This window comes from Corylus avellana, chromosome 11 (genome assembly GCF_965113065.1).
Source record: "Corylus avellana chromosome 11, dhCorAvel1.hap1.2, whole genome shotgun sequence".
NCBI lineage: Eukaryota > Viridiplantae > Streptophyta > Magnoliopsida > Fagales > Betulaceae > Corylus > Corylus avellana.
The window spans coordinates 6033409-6050179 of NC_142500.1; the positions used below are offsets into that span (position 1 = coordinate 6033409).

Genomic DNA, 16771 nt, shown 5'->3' on the forward strand with positions numbered 1-16771 from the left:
TCCCCGTTTTTCTCTTTTGTTGGGATTAATTATGGTAAGACCCCCTTTTGTAACTTTCCCCATGCTAATAAAACAATAAGCAAGTTGTGGAGAATATATATCCTTTATTAAAGAAAATATTCTGTAAATGAGTGAATCTCATTTGGCTTAGAAAAATGTATAAGCTAATGGGTAGGAAATGTTTGAACGAAATGTGAGGGAGGCCTCTGGGTGGGGCATGAAGATGGAATCCTATGTTCTCTCAATTGTCTCTCTTCACTTCGCTCATTTTCTGGTACTCCTTTAGTGCTTGTCCCATTAAGAGTCCGATCATTAATCAATCAAGAAATTATTCCATTAATTCCTACACCATTTCCTCACACTGCTCTCAAAAACCAATCACTCTTGTCCCCCTTTTTATCCTATCCTAACCTTTTCTCATTTTGGTCTATGAAAGATTTGCCCTCCGTTTCATTTTTACCCACAACCCCCCCACCCCCCCCCCCCCCCCCCCCCCCCCCCCCCCCCCCCCTAAATCCAACAACCCATGAAAAACTAGAGGCAAGAAAGTTGTACATAAACAATGTTCTTTTTATTGGTTTCTTATTCAAAATTACAATATAAATGTAATAAACAATTATGATTGAACAACTAATAATGTTACCAAGCACTATACCGCATGACCCAGTTGCCTCTGAATCCTGTGGAGTGTTTCAAAATTGGTGGAAATCAATAGAAGGGCACCTTCAAGATCTCTTGACAACGGCAGTGGCAAAGTAAGGATGGTGGCTGAATTCAAAAGAAACCTTCAGCTTGGGGTCGAGGGCTCCTACCTGACAAATGACATTTAGGGCAATGCTATTGTGCTCTGCCACTTGCTCTATCCTTCTGAGTTCAGCCAATTTGTCAGGGTCATTGGTAAAACTACTCTTGACCTCCTTTGCAATTCTCTGAGCATCTTTAAAGTAATTATACATAACCAGGGTCTAAGCAGAGAACGAGATATCAGTTACTCCATGAGAGAGGATTATAAAACCATGTACAGTGCAAAAGAAACACTTACAGAGATGCGAGCATATGTTGTTGATTCGTCGAATGCAGGGTATGAGATGTGATCAGGAACACAAGCTTTTTGCAAAAGTTCAAAGTGCTGGAAAAATCTCTGCAAAAGAAGTAACAAATTGTGCATATTAGACTAAAACCCATTCAGCAAAGTTAAATGGAAAACGTGGCAAAAGGCAATCAGGTTCACAACTAAAATGCCGAAACATTTCAAGAGAGATAATTTAGGATTTATCTCACGTGTAAATTAATGAATTTCATATGCAAAAAGTAGTGTCTTTCAAAAAGTTTTGAAGATGTACATCAGTAAAGACAGTTTGGTTTCTCCATCCACATCATGAAGTTTAAGTTTTGGAAAAACAACTAAATTGGCCTCAATTAGCTCGGTATTCATTATGCTACCATGTTTTCCCACCATGGCATGGCAGAATTCCTCCAGATATACAAACATAAATAAAATAGGATTAGAAGCAATGTTTTCCCACCATGGCATGGCAGAATTCCTTCAGATATACAAATATAAATAAAATAGGTTTAGAAGCATACCTCCTGCTCTGTATTAAAAGGATTTGGACTTTGTAAGATCATGTTTTCATTCCTCAAAGCAGCAAGCATCTGGAAAGATTAGAATACATATAAGAACATTCGAGCATTTCTGTTTTCCTTTTTTTGTTCTCTGATAAATGATAAGTAGAGCATTTGAGTGGAAGATCTTTACACAAAACACCTATATTTAAAAATGGGCACAATCCATTGTCACATTCACAACTTAGAATCGCCTGTCTAATTTAAACTAGAAACACTTGCTTCAGAAACCTGTGCATGGTAGGGTTCTACCAACCAAGAACACCTAGAACCTTGCACAGGTTAGGATGTCAACTTCTATCCCTAGGCATCTTAAATGGCGTTCCCTAGAAGTGGTCATCCATGATATGATATCATAACTTATTGGTTAAAACAAACAGAATTACCATTGTGAGCCCCTCAACGAGACAAATTTGGCATTGAACAAACAGGACTGCTGGTGGGATTCGATATTCTCTTGCCACATCCTTTAGGGAATCCCTTTTTTTCTTTCCCTTTCGTTTATCTGTTCAACAGATGTATAGGAACACATCAAAGGGTATCAAAACTCGATAGAGATAGAATCAAATGCAGATTATAACAGAATGTATTTCAGTTGTTCCCAAATATCTTATTCCAGACAGAAAGAGGAAGAACCATGCAGAGGGACATGCCAAAGAGTATGATCCCTTCACCCAAAATCATCTTATCAGACAATCCTAGTCAGCCAATCTACAGGCTCTCTCTGAACTATTTGTCATATTTCTAGCCTACCAAAAGAACATAGCAGATTAAATGGTCATAATTATCCATTGTTAAAGGTGCAGAAAATCGGTGGGTTTGTGCATCATGATTCATCAAATGCAGCAAGTTTCTAAGTAGCAAGTGACAATTTAACAAGTATACTTACTAGTGTCATTCCTTGCCGCCATCTTAAGATGTGTTTTCTCTGCAAGCTTGATCAAGACAACATACATATACCAGTATACCATGCAATATTCACTCGGGGAATAGAGCTCCAACTCAAAACCCAATATAAGAAAACGGGAAGCTATCCAGTATGTTTGCTCCTCTACCCAAAGGAGGATATGTTGGAAAATTTTCATGCATACATTCTGCAAAACCACACAAATTTTGATTGAAAATAGACCCCACTGGTGAAAGCATTAGGGATTGATAATATTTAGCAAATTTATAAATCATACAAATTTTAGCCAAACAAGCAGATACAGACACTGCTACAATACAGGTAGGAGACAATTCAGTTAGACCTGTGGCAGACTAACATACCTCGTCATCCGGACTGCTCAAGACGTCTCCAAAATCCTTTCTAAATGCCAGCTCTAGCTGTTTGTCAACATATAACAGAACATAAATACATTTATTGTCAAGCACAATACTTCTTGTATAGCCAACATATTACTCATGGCTAAAGTGAAAATCAACAATTGTAAGGCATAAATGTCAATTTAGCAAAGGGTAACAACTGCCCTATGCAGAGTTCATATTTGCTCCCCATAGATATATGATACTCCGAACCATACAAGTGATTGTTCCAATTATATTTTCCGATTTGCATAATATACAGCTTGGGTGGCTGCAGATCACTGGCCTAAAAGTATAGCTCACACATCAATTAAGTTAGAGTAATGGTACTTTTCACACCTATTTATCACTCATTTTACACCAGCTGATGGGGTCATAGCTTAAATGGCTAACACTTCTGTTTTTTTTGTTTTTTGTTTTTTTAAGTGGATGACACATGAAACTACTTAAAACACATCACATTAACCAGTGTAAAATGGGTTGTGAAGAGTAGATTACTCATTAAAATTATCTATATATCATGTTTCAGTGTAAAGTGCAATTTTTAAGGGAAATCACAGGGTAAGATACCAGGGGGAAAGCAATAATAGTTAACAAAAAAGTGGGGTTTAAAGGATGCTTTTGAAAAATACCACCACTCAAGAAAACAGTAGCCACTACCCCACTGTAGCGAAGAATGAAAAATAAGAAAACACTCCAATATGATAACTTGCATGAAATCTGGACTACAAATATGAGACACACCTGTACATAGATAACACGCCAATCTTGTAGCATTTTCCCTAGCTTACGCCTCTGCCATGCAGAATTTGTACAAAGAACTTTGAGCATATTAATCACTAACTGCAATACAAAATGAAATTGCACGTATTAGAAGTATCTTCCACAACAAACCAGAATGATGCTAACAGCTGTTTCACCTGCCCTAGTTGTACAATATATTCATTATTCTGGACTCAACCCAAACCAACCCAGCAAATAGAACAGCTAAATAAGATGGTAGGGTGAGATTAAATTCACTAAAATGACTCTGGAATACACAGCAAGGGCATACATAACTATAACAAAAGATGATATTGTCTTCACCTGTCCTAGTTGTCCAATATATTCATTATTCTGAATATCATGATTCTTTGTAACCTCGGGTAATGCTGCAGCTCTGGTGATCACAGCAAACATAGAATCCCGCCCATACAGTTTCCCATCTTGAACAAGCAGAAGCTGTTTATAAGTTATCAGGGTTGAGAATCCAGAATAGAAGAAAAACACAACAATCAAAACACTCCAACAAGATCAATAATTGTAAACATCTAATGCAACTCCTAAGCAAAAAATAGAAGCACATATTACAAAATGAGGAATTTGTTGTTGAGTCTGTAGTATCTATGTCACCATGTACTTTCCAAAGTGCACAATATCCTATCCGTGGTAAATCCTTCATGCTATAGTGTATAAACATATTACCTGGAGCCTTCGCTTCTCAAGTTCTAAGTCATGATCCAGTCCCAGTTTATTCTTTGACTCACATGTTTGACCGCACAACAATTATCATCACCATATACATCAGCTTTAGTTTAATGTAACATCACCTGCTTCTTCTCCACTCACATGACAGTTTACATTTTTCAAAGTTTTAATGAACTTGATTATTCAAAATATAAACACTTAGCAAGCAGAAACATTTTTTTTTTCCAAAGTAAAATCATTATTTGTTTATGAAGCAGCAATGGAGAGTAGTCTTCACTTTGTCCAAATCCCTCTCCTCCCATGCATTTAACCCAAGTAAAGAGGGAGAGATACCACTAAGCATGCAGACAAAATTTAGGTATTTGTTTCTATCACATCTGATGTGGGACAAAATAATTAAAAAAATCGCACAGCAAAATTAGGGGAAAAAGCTAAGAGAAAATAAAAAAAGAAGAGACAGAAGCTAGAAAGAGAGAAGCCGGGAAAGAGAGAAGAGAGAAGAAGTTGGGGAGAGAAAGAGAAAGAAGAGGGGGAGAAGAGAAGGAGAAGGAGAGAAAATCACTTTCTCATAATTTTATTTTATCAAAAGCCGCCTCCATTGGAGTACAATGCATGCTTAAATAGACTCCGACTAAACCCTAGGGCAACACCCATTATTGAATTACCCAAACTAATTTAGGGCAACACTTAATACCATTGACTCTTGAAAATTAAATACTAATAAATTGCTCCACATCATTCTCCCCTAGTAGAAGAAAACTTGACCTCGAGTTTTGAAATGCTAAAAGCTTAAAAACATGTGCTCAAAAATTTTAAATCCAAGCCAACCTCCAAGTCTTGAAAAGGATCCAACCAGCAAGATTCCAAACCCCCTTTTTTTTTTTGTTCTTTGCTTTGCTGGCTCTCACTATATCTCTTCATGTGTTTGACCCGCTGACCAAAGCTTCTTTTTGTTCTTTTTGAGCAACAAAACAATTCGTATGTATGGTCATCTCACACAACATCAAGGGCAGCAAGATTTGGGGTGTGGAGGCAGCATGGCTGGGTGCGGTGTGCAGTTGCAGTTCCTGACAGTGGCTACAGCAGCAGAGACAACACAAAAGCAAGGGGAGAGTGGCGGCGCTACAGGGTAATGCTGGTGAGGGGTTGTTGGCTGATAATATGCTGCCAGGCTGCAGGTTGACGGAGAAGACAGCCGACCGGTGAGTCAAAGTGTTTAGGTGTTTGGGTGTGGCTGAAGCCCTGCGAAGGAATCTGCCGAAGTCATTGGCGGCAAAGTGGTGGTGGATTTGGGTGATGGGTTGTGGCAGTGCGTGAGTGATGGGGGATTGCCAACTGTTAGGGTGGATCTTTGCTCCCGATTGGTAGGTCCCAATGGCTGACGTTTTGCAATGGTGTTCTCTCTCTCTCTCTTTTTAATTGGATTTGTGTGTTGGTTAGCAGTTGGGGGTGTAGGTGTTTCAGCCGTGGTGCAGTTATGCTGTGTGACACAATGCCAATGGCTGGCAATGTGGTGGCTTGTGGTTCTTGGGTCGGGTTGGTTTCAATGGTTGGGACAGTTTTATTGATTTATTTTTTCCCTGTAACGCCAGTGGTTGCAGGTGTCTTGGTGGTTGGTAGAATTTAGGGTTTGATTTGGCTGGCAGAAAAGAGGCTTGGGATGGCAGGCAACAGCTGTTTTGGAATGGTGGTTGTCATGGCTTTGGCTCGGTTGGGTAGCAAGGTCATGGATCGCACGGTTGTTATGGGAAACAATCAGGATAGGCTTTGATACCAATTTGATGCGGGACAAAATAATTACAAAAACCAGATAGCAAATTAGGGCAAAAAAGCTAAGAGAAAATAAAGAAAGAAGAGACGGAAGCTAGAAAGAGAGAAGAAGCTGGGGACAAAGAGAAAGTAGGGAGATCATAGACTCTTAAAAATTAAATACTACTACGGGCTTGTTTGAGTGTGTGTTTGAGGGACCTAAAAGTACGTTTAATACTCAAAAAGTTCGTTTGAAGGAAAAAATATATGTTTGGTAAAAAAAATTGAAGGCAATTTTAAGGGTCTAAAAAGCCTAAAAATGGCCAAAACACTCTACAAAAGCTTGAAAATGAAGTTGTTGCCAAAAAACGTTTTTTGACTTAAAAGCTCTATTTCTCAAACACAATCTCAAACATGCTCTAGCTTGCTTTGCATCAAAATCGGATCCCAGTTGAGTACAAGGGTGGTACTTCCATAGGGGCATTCACATGCCTAGAAAGCTCAGAACATAACTTTTATAAGCATAAAAGAACTCGAAGCTTGTTTTCTAGATAAAGGATTTAGTAACCTAAATAACCTAATGATTACAGTGACAGTCAATAGCTGCAATCCTCAATTAACAAAATAGGAAGAAAAAAACAGTCATCAAATCAAAAAAATACAAAGAAGCCAGACGCAGTAAAAACCAACCTGGAGATGAGCTCTTGCAACCAAATCAGGTTGAGACTTTTGGAACTGAACCACAAAGTGCAAAACACCTTCTAACAATGGGTCCAACGTGTAGGAACATATAATGTCTAGATCATGAAGAAGTTTCACAAAATAATCAATGGCCTGGCAGAACAGAGACAAAAATATGTTAGGATTTTTATTTTTCTTTTGATCAATATATAGAAGATAAGCAAAGTACATTACCGGAGATATAAGAAATAATTCTCTAAATTCTCACCATTTTCCAAGAAAGAATTTTAATCGTGCGTGGTGGAGTAGGAGCAGATAATCTACAATTTAAGCTAGCATCAAATCCAATTGGTTGACAACCTGAAGCAGTTGTTCTATCTTCTGTGTCATCATCACAAGCTCCACAGGCAATAGATCTAAGAAATTCTGCCGATTTACGAATGCATTCTAGCTCTGATATGCAGGTGGCTATATGTTTCCTCGCCAACTCCAAACCTCTCCCTTGAGGCCGCCTCATAGACGTAAGAACATGGTAAAAATGCTGAAAACAAAGGAAAGATATTGAAAATACTAATCAAACAAAACATGACCTTCGTTTGGTCCATGGAAAAGAACAAATATCATAAAAAAGGAGTACAAAATGCCACGGTGTTGATACACAAATGCAAGAGGAAACCACCAAATAAAGCTAATCATGGGCAAAGACATTTGCTAAAAGTAAATACCAAGGTAGAACCAATTTTTTTTCCTTCTTTTTGCTCATATGTAGCAGAACAGAGATGTCAAACCAGCACTTTCAGAGTTATACACATAAAGTTTGGAAAAACAAGAGGGATAAAACACAGAATATTATTGATGAACTGAATATCAGATCACTATTGCCAACAACGAAAAAAAATGATGATATTAACTGACGCATCTTTTTGAAAAACTTCAGTGTTACAAGCAGCTCTTGAAGTCTTTCAGAGAGAAACGAAATATAAGTTAAAAGCGCCAAAGATATATAAAAGATGCTATGCATTGATGCACATGATCATGATGCAGAAACAACAAAAAGGGTGCTAACAGAGGATAAACATATGCTTCCACGCAAATACATATGATCATAGATAATGCAGAGACTATTCTAAATCAATTACAGAATTTTAAGAGTCTACACAGGATAAGACCTTACGAAAGCGTAAACGGCATAACAAGGCTTTGCAGTAGCCTTCTTCCAGATCAACATTTTCTTGTAATGGCTCTATATCTGCATCAAACAGCTAGTAAATACATGGGAAAAAAACTCTAAACATTTTAACTTACATGCAGTAAGAAAGTGCATCAGATCGTATAAAGAATAAAGTACTATCAATTGCAAAAGGCAAATATAATGAGTGAAAATTTAATCAGACTGGAGATAACAAAAACAGTATATTTGCCACATGGCTCAAATAGAGACCTTTGTTTGCTACTACAATTAGTATACTGTTGCCAGCATACTGTCAAACATTCTTTAGTGACCACTTCTTATATTTCACACTATAGCTACAGCTATGGTCTTGCAATTATAATTATTAGCTAAACTAGGTAAGGACCCTGGTAAGGAATGTTATATACCTAAGCATTAACCACCATGGCTTCTCTCTCTAGTTTTAGTGAGAGAAGCTCTCAGCCTTTCTTCAGAGAAAATCCCTCATCTCCCCGTGAGATACCCGTCTCCTTCGTGAGTGCCGGGAGAGGAGGTATGGCTCTTGTCTCCATCCTTCCCCCCTTCCCTTCCCTTTCTCTGGATTATTTTTCCGTTTTCCAACTTTTTCCTCTCTTTTTCTTTGGTTTTTCTTGTCTTTCCTCTTTTTGTCTTTTGTATGCAAGCCAGTTCTACAACTCCTTTGCCTCCACCACCACACGCTTGGCTCCTCTCTGGCCTCCTCCTCTTTCTACTGTCCATCCCTCTCAAGCGGTGAAGCCCACACACCATCCTTGAATGCGCGATTTGAGTCTCTAAAACTCAGATCTGCCATCCACTCACCCCTACGCCTCCCCTCAGCATCACCACCCACTCCTGCTTCCCCCTCCCCATCGCTTTTCTCCACCGAAGCTACAGACTGTTGGCTTTTGTCCCCCCCTGTTAAGTGTGCCCCTTATTTGGCTGTAGAGGCATAATAAACCAAAGTCCTTTGAGCTTCAGTGGTTGGGCACCTCTTCTGTGGAACTTTGATTCGAAGCTCCTCTTCAATGGATCAAGATCTGGTTTTTATAATGCTGACCATCTTGATGCGGTCTCCAAGCCACTTTGTTGTGGCTGCGGTAGCAAGCAGGCTCTCCTGTGCTCTGCATCTTCAACCGTCTTTCAGAGTGTTTCTCGGATTTCTATCCAAGAAACATTGAACCGGGTCATTTTATGACCCATTACCATATATTTGTTTGGTTTTTTTATCCTAGCACCGTATTTAAGCAAAATGTGGACAGGTTTTTAAATCGTTTGCAATCTTGACAAACAATGTTTTGCTTTAAAAGGAGAAAAAAAGTAAGGTTCAACCGTTCAAGCAAGTGATATGACAACTACCTTCTAGCACTCTTCTTTTTGATGAATGGGCTTTGCAAGCACGCAATTGGCGAGAAATTGTTTCTTCAACGGCATTTAGCAACGATAAGCACTTTTCATCTCCATCCCCATCCAAAGGAAGGCCGTATGCCATTGTAAATAGATCCTCTTCCTGCCAAAGAAAAAAATGAGATCGAATGTATTTCCAGAAACATACCATTTCGCCACTTTTTTCTTTTTCATTTTTTTTTTAATTTTTAAAAAAAGGATGATTAGAAACAACAGAAAAATTGCCAAAGTGAAGTTAATGAAGCTTTTCATTTGGGCTAAAAATGAACTCTTTGGCCGAGAGGATTTCCAAAAATATTTACTTACATGCATACCAAACAACTCCCTGAGGCAAAGTCTACTTCAGATTAGGAGGAAAAATGAGACCAAATTTGTTCCATAAAATGAAGAGAGGCAAAAAGAGTTGTTGGAATACTTTACTTCATGTGTACGTGCATCTGAGACAACTGAAATAACTGCCTTGCAGGTAGCACGTATGACTCTGCAGTAAGAATGAAGCAAGGCATGTGAAGATGTCCTATCAGGCCTCAAAAGATAGATACAAGAGAAGACAGTTTGTGCCAATGAGTGACCCTTGTGCCACGTAGCCTGCAATGTAGGATCATCATTTAGATCAGTGTAAAGATTAGGTAAGATCTACGTAGAAGATTATAATCTAGATATAAATACATATAAAAAGTTGTTAAGACCAAAGCAGCACGGACATGGGCATAGGATATGGTTATGAGCCAGGACACAGCTACTCCAATCTATGTATGCATGTTTGTGTGTGTGCTGCATGCTTTCCTTTTCAAAAAACAAAGAACAATTTTTGATATAGAAGATATAACCTGCACCAATGTTAGATAAATTTTACACCAGACTTCATATATTTTTGTGGTTCAAAATAAGAAAAAGCAGGGGTTGTAAGAAAAAATATATATAGTCCATCTATATAAATGAATGGTTACAAAGAGGGTAGGTTTTGTATATCAGTTGACAGAGAGAGCGAGTGAGAGAGAGAAGAGATGGAAGGAGAAGCAATTGTATGGCCATGTTTGTTAAAGTTTTTGTTTTTATCTTTTATTTTCTGTTCTCAAAACAAATACATTAATGAACAAGTCAAAACATAAAACACTTTTTATAAATATGTATTCTTGCCATGTGCTTAACTTTTGTAAAGCTTAGAGGTAACTTTTTGTTTTTTTGTTTTATTTTTTTATTTTTTATTTTCTTTTTTTTAAAAAAAAAGATCAAAGCCACCCGCAACTGACCTTTTTTTTCTCTTCTAATTTTTTATTTTTTATTTATTATTTTATTTTATATTTTTACAAGTAGGGTTCTACATCTATTTGGGTTTCTCAAAACAAGCAGATGTACACTATAGAAAACAAAATAGGATCCTCTCCATTTCAAGTAATATGGAGAGAATCCATTTCATGATCCAAATTAAATTTCACAAACCTAATGGTGTATATGTTGTCACATGGTGAATATGTTGTCATGTCATTCTAAAAATTTAAATTACATAGCATTATGTACACCATTAGATGCAACAAAACAAAATCTTGACCGTGAATTTGATATTCTCCATTTCAATCCATAGAAAACATTTTCTCAAAAGTGGAGCCCACCAGAAAATACTTCTAAAACCAGTTTTCACTTTTATTTCACATCAAAACAGTTTTTCAAACCAAAAACACAAAACACTTCCCAAAACACATTAACAAATATACCCTATGATTCTTCTATTCCTTCATTACTATCATCATTGAATGACTCTTGTTTTCAGGTGGAATAAGATTCATATCCTTTTGCCTTTCTCAAAAGCAGAATTTATGTCCCTTAATGTTTCACTAGACGTCCATAAATGGGGAAAAAAAGAAACAATACAATTTCGTAAAGAGTTGGGTAAGGCAATCAAGGCCAAGGCTATGTCTATGCTACATATGGAAGACATGGAAGACTAATCATAAAAAGTAATATTGCAGATACCTCACATGCTAGAAGATAGTCCATGATGTCAATGGTGCATTGAACATCAACAGTTTTGTAAAAGCTAATAGGAACCGGAGCAGCACCATTCTCAATGGCTTCATCAACAGAGTAGTATTTACAAACCATACCAGAATCCATCTTCGGGTCCATTATCTAGTAAAATTAACAATTACAAACTAAGAAATATAGATTAAGCATGTAAAGGGAAAAATAGATTAAGCACATAAAGGACTAAATAGAACATAAACAGAATGCAAAATTATGCAACTCTTTGCATTCAAGATCCTACATTAGAAAGAAAAATACACATATGAGATGAAAAAAACTTTTTTTTTTTTTTTTTTTTTTATAAATAGTTGAGATATCATTAAAAGCATAAGATGTCTCCCGGTACATAGGAAGTATAAAAGAGAAAACAGCTAACTAGAAAAAAAAAACCAAAACAAAACAAAACAAAACAAAAACAAAAAATGCACTTGTCTAAAGATACAGAGGATTGAAGATTAAAGACTTAGGGCCTTTCAATGTCCTCTCACGATTCTCAAAACTCCAGCCATTCATTTTCTCTATAGACACCATGAAAAGCACGAAAGCACCATCTTTCACAAAACGACATTCCAAATGCTACTCTCAGTCCACCAACAAGCATGCAAGTCAACTACTCATTTAGACTTAACCCAAGACAACTCAAATCAACTAAAGAAAACATTCCATAAGGCACAAGCAACTTCACCATGGAGAAAAAGATGGTCCATAGACTCCCCATTCCTTTTACAAGTACAACACCTATCAACCACAATGACATGCCACTTCCTAAGATTGTCCATAATAAGGATCTTTCCTAGGGCCACTGACTAAGCAAAAAAGGCCACCCTCAAAGAAACCTTAGTCCGTCAAACACTTTTCTAAGGGAAAAGAAAGCCATCATTACAAACCAAAACACTATAAAAGGATTTAACATCGAAAAGGAACCCACCAAAGCTTGTCTTTACCTTCGTATCTCACTCTAACTAAATACAACACCTTGAAGAACGAGGAAAAAGACATCCACCTCCCAATCATGAGCCACTCTAACAAAGCTTATGTTCCACTAATTGAAGCCACTAGAAAACACTGAGCTGCTACAGAAGCATCCTTCGCGCAAGAACTACCATATAAATCTGGAAAGGCTTCCTTAAGGGCCATATTCCTACAGCACAAATCATGCCAGAATCTAACCTTGAAGCCACCTCCTACCTCAAATCTGATGATTCCCCCAACCCTTCATAGTATTCTTCCATAACTCTACCCCATACGCCCCAAGAGGCTCATTAGAGCCAACACCACCACCACCCCCCCCCCCCCCCCCAAACACCACACACACACGTTCAAACTGTCAAATTTAAAGTCCACCACAACTCTCCACCAAGCCTTCCTTTCATACACATAGTGCCATAGTCATTTTCCTAAGAGAGCATGATTGAACATCAGTAAGTTTCGAACCCACAACCCTCCCTCAGAGATTGGAGAATAAACTTTGCACCAGTTTACCAAGTGATATTTGAACTCTTTGCCCAGCCCAGTCCTTAAGAAATCTCATTGAAGCTTCTCAATACGGTTTGCAATACTCCCTAGGGAAGAGGGACATGAAATACATAGGCAAATTGGAAATTGTGTTCTTTATAAGGTAGCCCTACCACCCTTAGACAAATACATCATTTTCCAACTAGCCAAATAGCTAACTAACTCTATATTTTTTCAATAACACCGTCACAAATAGGCTTGGTTTTGTCACCATTCATAGTTTTCACTACCTCCAACACCTCCCCTTCCACAAAAACTCTCTCAAACCAAATAGCCACAGCCTCATCAATAGAGTCAAAAGAAAGGTTGTCCAACAATGGCCTCCAACTGAACTTTTCAGTGAACAACTTTTTACATACTGGACAATGTGCTCGTTGATCTCCAACCGGTTGGTAGAAATTGTACCATCAACCAACAAGGAGTCAATGGAGTTCTTCATTCTGTTGGAATTAGCCATTTTGTGAAAACAATTGTGCACTTATCACCCTCCCTTAACCACTAGATGCTAGATTTCTGCCTCTAACTCACCTCATCCATGAGAGTGGATCTCTCTAACTCGTTTACAACTTTTGCATTCTTCAGTCTGACTTCAGTACTAAAAGCCCTCTCTTCTTCAATGATATCAAAAACATGAAGCTCCTCCAAAAGGATCTTTCTCTTCCTCTCTACATTGTCAAATACCTCCTCATTCCATTTTCTTAAATCAGCTTTCAAAGCCTTGAGCTTGCAGGCTAAAATAAAACTTAGCCTTGGAAATGATAAGAGTCCCACCATTGTTTCACCCTGTCTATAAAACACTCAGACTTTAGCCACATGTTTTCAAATTTGAAGTACCTACTACTTCTTTGAAAGTCACCATGGTCAAAGAGAAACGGGAAATTATTCGAGCAAAGTCTAGGTAGCCTCCTTTGGGACACACTAGGAAATTGTGCTTCCAATGCCAGAAAGACAAGAAATCTATCAATTCTAGACCAAGAGGGTGACTCCCGATTATTTGACCAAATAAAAATTCTGCCAACAAAGAGGGAGGTCTATCATGCCTGATAAAAAATGAAGTCAAAGAACAACACCATAGCTAGGCATAAACGAGCTTCTCCACATCTCTCACTGGTAGCTAATGAAAATAACTTAATAACATTCAAATGAAAGTTACTGTATCAATTCAATTTAGGTGACATGCAATGAGCATACAGCATAGGTATAACTTGCTCATAGCATCACATAATATGAATTGAGATTGAGTATCACATCACACAACACTGCAAGATATTGAAGAAAGTTTTCCAAGAATGCAAAAGATTGGACCAATAAAACTTAAAATAAAAATAAAAAAGCCCAAGCAGAACTGGCAGAAAAACATTAAAATGGCATAAGCAAAGAGGGCATTCCTTCAATTTCCTTCTCTCTTTTTTTTTAATTTTTAATTTTTTATTCCTTTTATTTTTTTTTGTCATTAGATCATTAGCATTTTGGCTCTTCATAATCTTTTCTGGACACATTGATGTTCTTGATTTCAAGCAGTGATCTACTCAAATTGCACTTGATTCCTGTATACTTTTTATGTACTTGAACTTAGCCTTTGTTCTTCTCTTTCAAATAAAATGTATGCTTAACAAACAAGAAAAAGAAGGTTGAAAATGCCATCAAACTAGCACATAGAAAAACATGTTTTGGAAATGCTATTTAATGTGAAATAAATTGTTCAAGAATAAACATAATTTATATTTAAAATCAGAACTAGGAGAAAAGGGTTAAGCATAATCTAATACATCGCAAGTACCTCCAAAGCAGACATGGCAGCAAAAAGATTGAAATTATCTCCATGAATGAGCTCACCATCTCGAAGATCTGTGACCGAACATTATGAAAAGAAACTAGAATCAAGGGTAAAGCTAACAGCAGGTTAATAGGGCAGAACGATCTTCAGGTTTCAAAACCCAGAAACCAGAGGTAGTGAGGAAGTGATACTAACAGTCACAAAGAATCTATAACTTGCATCAAACAATTAAATTTATATGTTAATTCTGCCATGCAAATTTTGCACCTAAGACTTCAACCCCAACCCACTCTTTTACCGCCTGATATAAGGTTTGAGTATATATCTCGAAAAAAAAGAAAAAAAAAAAAAAAAAAAAAAAAGAACTACTTATAAAACAAAAAGGGCCAATCAATTGAGAACATGGACATCCACACGATGCAAATGTCACACCGAATATGATTTCATTCCCATTTCAATCTAGTACTATAGCGCAAATGGTTTGGCCTTAGATAGGAAGAAAAACTAACATGTGCACGCACACACAAAAGAACAGAATGAAGAATGATTAACATCTCTTTAACTGCTGGTTTATTGGGCAGGAGACTATTTGTAATTGTTTGATTTGGGTCTGGTTTTGTTGTAAAGAACTGAGTTCCAGCTTGGTCCCACTAAAATGAGAATGGTTTGTACATGATCGCACCCTTCAATACGATTGTATAAAGTAGTCTCTTGACTTGAATCCATGCACTTAACCTTGATAGCCCGAGACTTTTGCCATTGCACCAAACAACTCCCCAAAAATATTGTATTTAAAAAAGAAAAAAAAAAAAAATCTTCAACTAGCTAAATAAGTTCATATGACTCAGTTCAATGAACATCCATGCTTCCTGGCGTACCAAATAACAAAATATAGATTTTCAATAAGAAAAACAAAAGCTGGACATTATTCACATTTATTTTCTTTTCCTATACAGCCTCAGAAACAAATGAAGCATCAGAGTTATACCCTTTTCACTCAATTTTCATAATTTAGTTTGTTAAAAAACTAAAAAATTAAACTTTACTTTTTCAATAAACTGCACAACTCTGTCAGTTCTCAATTGAACTGATTCTTTTGTTTCCCACGGAACAATGTAAAACAAAAATCCAATCTCCATCATCCTTCCCTTACTTCTCCATTTGTTTTTAGATGAATGAGTAAATTTCATTCAAACAAACTCCTCCATTTTCTCAGCAACCAAACACAGCTTCGTTGTTTTCAATCAGACATTGAATAAAACCACAGATCTTCATTGAGATAATCAAAGACAAATCACTCTTTTGGCTCCCGAGGGAAAAAAAAAATCAAACAATTAATAATGCTTAGTTCACTTTAGTAAAGCGTAAGGTTCAAATACTCTTTGCTTTTCATTTATTTTCTCGGCAAGCAAACAGAGTGGAATCAGAGCTGGTAAGTGAATTCAGGCAAGAAGGAATCGACCTTCGCATGCGGCTTCGAGGAGGAGTGACACGTCAGTCCAGACAGTGTTATCGCCGGAGGCAATGGAGGCGCCTTCGGGTACGGCGACGTCCACGGCCGCGGCCGCTTCCTCTGCACCCTTCTCTGCCATTTCGCTGAAGCTTCGTCCTCTGCGCCTCCGACTCTCTCTCTCCCTCTCTCTCTCGCTGAGTCTTTGGAGGACAGATTTGACTGTTTTGGGATTCGCAGGTTCCTCCTCGCTTTGCTTAGAGCATCTTAACAAACACGGTAACACATTAGGTCGTCGTTTTTGTTTAGGATTCGTGTCGCGTGGGTTTGCGTCAGGGTTTTAAGGCATGGGCATGAGACGGGTCGGGTCTGGATATATCGGCTCCATCCTACAGCAAGGCTATCCTGAGTTGACTTCATCGGTCTTACCATGAGCTCTTCTTCTGATTTGATGCATCACGAACTAGGAAATCCATCACTCGAGCCAATCAAGGTTGATTTAATTTAATTGATCATGATTAATCAATTGGGGGAGGGTAAGATTTTCGCCCCTACTTGCTTCTTCGTAAACTATTTTTTT

At 37.6% G+C, this 16771-nt stretch overlaps 1 protein-coding gene across 2 annotated transcripts; it reads right to left on the reverse strand.

Annotated features, from left to right (window-relative positions):
• Positions 1–549: 549 nt before the first annotated feature.
• Positions 550–16489, reverse strand: MAK10 (MAK10 homolog). Of its 2 annotated transcripts, XM_059576173.2 has the most exons (16): positions 16204–16489; positions 14745–14812; positions 11399–11554; positions 9845–10012; positions 9377–9527; positions 7998–8077; positions 7097–7369; positions 6838–6981; positions 4018–4152; positions 3676–3774; positions 2896–2952; positions 2516–2720; positions 2013–2131; positions 1588–1656; positions 1043–1141; positions 550–965 (listed from the first exon to the last, which is right to left on the reverse strand). In XM_059576173.2, the coding sequence occupies exons 1-16, from the start codon at positions 16331–16333 to the stop codon at positions 726–728; spliced, it is 2193 nt and encodes a 730-aa protein (XP_059432156.2). In that variant the 5' UTR covers positions 16334–16489; the 3' UTR covers positions 550–725. The 2 variants fall into 2 exon arrangements, with proteins under 2 accessions (XP_059432156.2, XP_059432157.2); XM_059576174.2 differs by lacking the exon at positions 11399–11554.
• Positions 16490–16771: the final 282 nt, after the last annotated feature.

Coding starts and splice junctions, on each gene's coding strand:
- MAK10 (XM_059576173.2), bottom strand. CDS start 16,333: ATGGCAGAGAAGGGTGCAGAGGAAGCGGCCGCGGCCGTGGACGTCGCC. Junction 11,555..14,744: donor CTGCCATGTCTGCTTTGGAG/GTACTTGCGATG, acceptor TAATTTTACTAG/ATAATGGACCCGAAGATGGA. Junction 6,982..7,096: donor AAATTCTTTCTTGGAAAATG/GTGAGAATTTAG, acceptor CTGTTCTGCCAG/GCCATTGATTATTTTGTGAA.